This window comes from Phragmites australis, chromosome 10 (assembly GCF_958298935.1).
Source record: "Phragmites australis chromosome 10, lpPhrAust1.1, whole genome shotgun sequence".
Lineage (NCBI taxonomy): Eukaryota > Viridiplantae > Streptophyta > Magnoliopsida > Poales > Poaceae > Phragmites > Phragmites australis.
The window spans coordinates 30,382,231-30,386,964 of NC_084930.1; the positions used below are offsets into that span (position 1 = coordinate 30,382,231).

Here is a 4,734-nt window from a genome sequence, read left to right on the forward strand (position 1 = left end):
ACCGCGGCGTGGGAGTGCGGGAGAAACAGCTGGGACGGCGTGCGCGGGGCCGATCGAGAGGCATGTGCACTTGGTTGGCATTGGACAGTGTGGTAGTGGTGCACCAACGAAGTGGGACGCCGGAGCAATGCTAGCGCTGGCGAGTGCAGCTCGCTTGTGTCAGTCAGCACGGGCTGGTCCCGGATTGTCGCTTGCTCGCGTCCTGTGCTAGTGCCTGCGTGCCGCTGGCTGAAGCCCGACCAGTCTTAGAGCGAGAGCGGTAGGTACCGGCTTCTTTCTGACAAGCGACAAGTAACAAATACGGAGTAATACCAGGCTAGCAAAGACAGAGTAACAAAGAGCATGTGCTGGAAAAGATGATGTTTGTAGCATGATTGATTCCCCAGCTTTCACTTCTTCCCGTCGCTGATTAGCCCATTTTCTTGCACTTTCAAGGCCAAAAGCTTTCACTTTTACCATTCAGAGTTGCACCACCCACACTTGGTGCAACCGTGCAGGCAAGAAAACTTGCAATGTTGCATGGCTGATAGGCTACTGCTAATCTGGAGCACCATTACTCGGACATCGACGAAGCCGTCGCGGTGAAATTTTGGCACGGAGAAGCAGAGATCAACCGCGAACATCGAATTGCTTCACTGTGCCGTCACCTGCACGCCACCGCCGACATTCAAGGTCCAAGAAAATGCGGCGAGAATTCACGTCGCCCACCAAAACGGAAGAATTAAGGGGTCCCATCGCAATGACGCCGCTTCGCCTTAGCAGCGCGGCAGGCTCGGCCCCTCGGCCTTGGGCGCCGCGGCGGGGATGCTCGCCCTGTGCTCGGTGCGACCGAGCTGTACCACGCCGCCGCGCGCCGCGGCGGCCGCGCTCCGCATCCGGCCCTTGCCGAGGTGGTGCTCGCAGAGCGAGTAGCCGACGGGCGTCGGCTGGCTGCAGCGCCACCCGCGGCCGTTCACGCGGCTGCACCGCGACCCCTCCATCAGCACCGCCGGGCCGCGCCGTTTCTTGGACCCGCCACCGCTGCCATTGCTGACCTTCTCCTCGTCCTTCACGGCCACCACCGGCGCCACGGGCAGAAGCACGCCGTTACCCACATGTTCCTCCACCTTCCCCACCGCCGGCGGCGACTCAGACTTACTGCCGACGGCACCGGTGCATGTCACGCTGCCCTTCTGGTCCGGACTGTGATGTCCATTCAGTACACTGCATCTGCAAGTGCAAAACGTAGCATTTGTACGAACATTTAAAAATGCCGTGAAGTAGACAGGTTGGTGGTCATGCAATGTGCATCGGCTCTGGACCTGTATCGTGCACTAGAGGCCAAGCTAGATCACGCATGAATGTAACCAAACTGCTAGGCTGTGATCAACAAGTCGCATCCAAAGTGGCAACAAGGAGTGCTCATGGAACTACGGGTGGATGGATGGGACGACGTGCCTACAGGGGTGTTTTGTCTGACTGCACGGAGTGTACTAAAATAATTGGATTGGATCGATGTCTCTCATGGCCTCATGGCTCAAGCTGGCATCGCCCACTATGAAACAGGAGAAGAAAATTAAAAAGAAAAGAACCTAGCATGCTTTCCCTTTTCAATCTATTCTATTGTGCAGTCAAAATTACGAAGTTGATATCTTTCCTTTGCAGTTCTTTAATCCGTACCTCCTCTGAATATCATCAGCTCCATGCTGTGGGCCCAAAATCGTGCCGCAATCCGCTGCATTGTCCTGGGAGTTACAAGCCAAAAAAGCAATGGATTCAGCTAGATCTGAACATGTCCTCTAAGAGTGCAAGAACCAAGCTGTAGAACCAAATCAAGAAACACGCGTACCTGCGGCAATGCCAAGCGCCTGGCCACACCAGATTTCTGTCCAAGATCCACACTTGCATGCAGCGTCCCCTCCTCCTCACCTCCCTCGAGCCATTCTCGATGCCTCCCTGCATTCTGCGGGGTTTGCGGCGCGGTGGATGTGGACGGATCTGAGGCCTGCTGCGACGAGGGCTGTGGCCTCTTCCTGATCCTCATGGATGAGAGAGAAGAGAGAGAGAGAGAGAGAGAGAGGAGTGAGAGGAGTGAGAGGGGCAATGGAGATTTGGGGAGGGTGCAAATTAAAGGGCAGGGGTTTGCCTTTTTATGCCTCATCATTCCTGCATTTATTTATGGGAAGCAGTTAGTAGAATAGTCGTAGATGGTGCAGTTTTCAGCACTGCCTGCTGGCTTGGCCGGGCTGGGCATGCACGTGCTTCCTGTGATTTCCATCGCTGGACGCCGTTGGATCAGGGGCTGGGCGGCTCAGATCGACTGGTCGCTCGCCGATGGTTGATCCGAGGCCAGTTCGCTGGTGAAAGAAGTTGCACAACGACATGTGCGTTTGGAGTTTTTCTATGGTGTTGGAAAAGCTGGTGAAATGCATCTTTTTTAAGGTATCCAGTGAGACAACGATGCATGAAATTGAGATGTCACATTATCAAATATTGCCACCCAATTGATCATGAATTTTTACCATTTCTGTGATCAGCATCTTCTCTCTTTTTATATAAAATAGGGTGGATGTTGCATGGATCGAACTGTCAGATCAAGTGGGGCGGTGATTAGTCAGATTTAGCAGTGGGAACTGCGAGCAAACAGGGACATAATGCAAAATCGAGCTTTGTCAAGGGAACATGTGTGGTCGATGCATCCAGCTTTTGGCCAGCATGGAGGGCAGGAAGAAGCAGCCAATCACTCTGCTGCAGAGACGGGACAGTTGGCAGCAATGGCGGAGGATAGTTGTGGCCAACATGGACCGTGCCCCATCCCCCACCCAATTCAATTTTTTTTTGTTACCACCTGATATGCAAGGCTTATTTGACTGATGAATCACTCTCGGCAAATGCAAGGAGAAAGAAATACATTCTAACCTTAGTTTCAAATGATGAAATTGCCACTTCCCAGTAGCAAAAAGAAACGCTATTGTACAAGCACTTCATTGATCATCTTGGCATAAACAAACTAAAGGAACTTGCTATCAACTAGGAAGTTTTAAACTATCAACCTTGTGAACTGGCAGAATTGGAAGCCCCTTTTAATGAGGAGGAAATACGTAGCATAATCAACGATTTGCACCCTGAAAAGGCTCCAGGTCCAGATGGGTTCATAGGATTGTTCTTCAAAAAATGTTGGGAAACAATCAAGGCGGATCTTGTTCAAGCTTTGAACAATTTTCATTGCTTGGGATTGGACAAACTTAACTTGATCAACGAGGCGCATATTGTGTTACTTCCAAAAATGGATGGTGCCCAACTTGTAGCCAATTATAGACTGATAAACCTTATCATTAGCATCTCTAAAATTATCACGAAGATGCTCGCGAACAGACTTGCACCTCACCTCCAAGACTTAGGGCCTAAAAGCCAAAGTGTGTTTATAAAGAGGCATTGCATTCATGATAATTTTCTGTATGTGCAGAATGTGATCAAAGAGCTCCATAAAGCTAAACATCCGGCACTCTTCGTGAAGCTGGATATTTTCAAAGCTTTTGACTCAGTTAATTGGCCTTTCCTATCGAAGTTCTACAAGTACTTGGTTTTGGCCAAAGATGGAGGAACTAGGTGTTGACAATTATGGCGACATCCTCCTCAAGGGTTATGCTAAACGGGATCCCAGGTCTTGCTTTTCGGCATGCCAGAGGCCTACGGCAAGGAGATCCTCTATCGCCAATGTTATTCATCCTAGCTATCGACTCTCTGCACAGACTCATCACTGAGGCAGCTAGAACTAATTCATATGCATCTTTTGATTCATATTATGTTCTTAAGAGATATTCTAATGGTAGTGTTAAAGCTAGATTTGTTGGTACTCCTATAATTGATGCTAAAAAGAATGTCATTTTGGTGCCTAAAGCTTTGGTGACTAACATCCAAAGATCTAAACAAGTTTGGGTACCTAAAAGAGTTTAACTTTGTTTTGTAGGTGAACTACAAATCTGGTGGAAGACATTGGGTGCTATATAGTGGATGCAATCAACATATAACCAGAAATCAAAAGATGTTCACTTCTATGAACAATGATGGATCGAAATATGACAAAATCACATTTGGAGATAATAGCAAAGAAAAGGTAAAATGATTAGGTAAAATTGCTACCTCAAATGATTTGTTTATCTCAAATATCTTACTAATTGAATCTTTAAATTTTAATTTATTATCTGTTGCTCAATTATGTGATCTTGATCTTTTATGCACTTTTTCTCCAAATGATATGATAATATCTAGCATGAAGGATAATAGTATCGTTTTCAAATATTTTAGATATGGTAATCTTTATCTAGTTGATTTCTTTTCTAATGATGCAAGCCTGAACACATGTTTATTTACAAAGTCATCAAAAGGTTGGCTTTAGCATAAAAGGCTTAGTCATGTTGGTGCGAATCAACTAAATTGTTTGTTAAAGCATAGTCTAGTTATAGGGTTGAAGGATGTGAAGTTTGATAAGAACAAGCTATGTAGCACTTCTCAAGCCGGGAAGTAAGTGGAAAACTCACATCCGTACAAAAGCTCCATGTCAATCTTAAGACCTTTGGAATTATTACATATAAATTTATTCGGTCCAACAACATATGTAAGTAATTGAGGTAATAGCTATTGTCTTGTCATCGTTGATGATTTCTCTAAATATACTTGGGTATTCTTTTTACATGATAAGACTATTGTATTTAACACCTTCAAAAGCTGTGCTAAAAGAGCCAAAAATGAATT

General features: G+C 46.8%; 1 protein-coding gene across 1 annotated transcript; it reads right to left on the reverse strand.

The window, feature by feature from the left end:
• Window positions 1-345: 345 nt before the first annotated feature.
• On the reverse strand, window positions 346-2,113 carry LOC133931295 (uncharacterized). The gene is made up of 3 exons (XM_062378153.1): window positions 1,829-2,113; window positions 1,660-1,724; window positions 346-1,209 (listed from the first exon to the last, which is right to left on the reverse strand). The coding sequence occupies exons 1-3, from the start codon at window positions 2,021-2,023 to the stop codon at window positions 756-758; spliced, it is 714 nt and encodes a 237-aa protein (XP_062234137.1). The 5' UTR covers window positions 2,024-2,113; the 3' UTR covers window positions 346-755.
• Window positions 2,114-4,734: the final 2,621 nt, after the last annotated feature.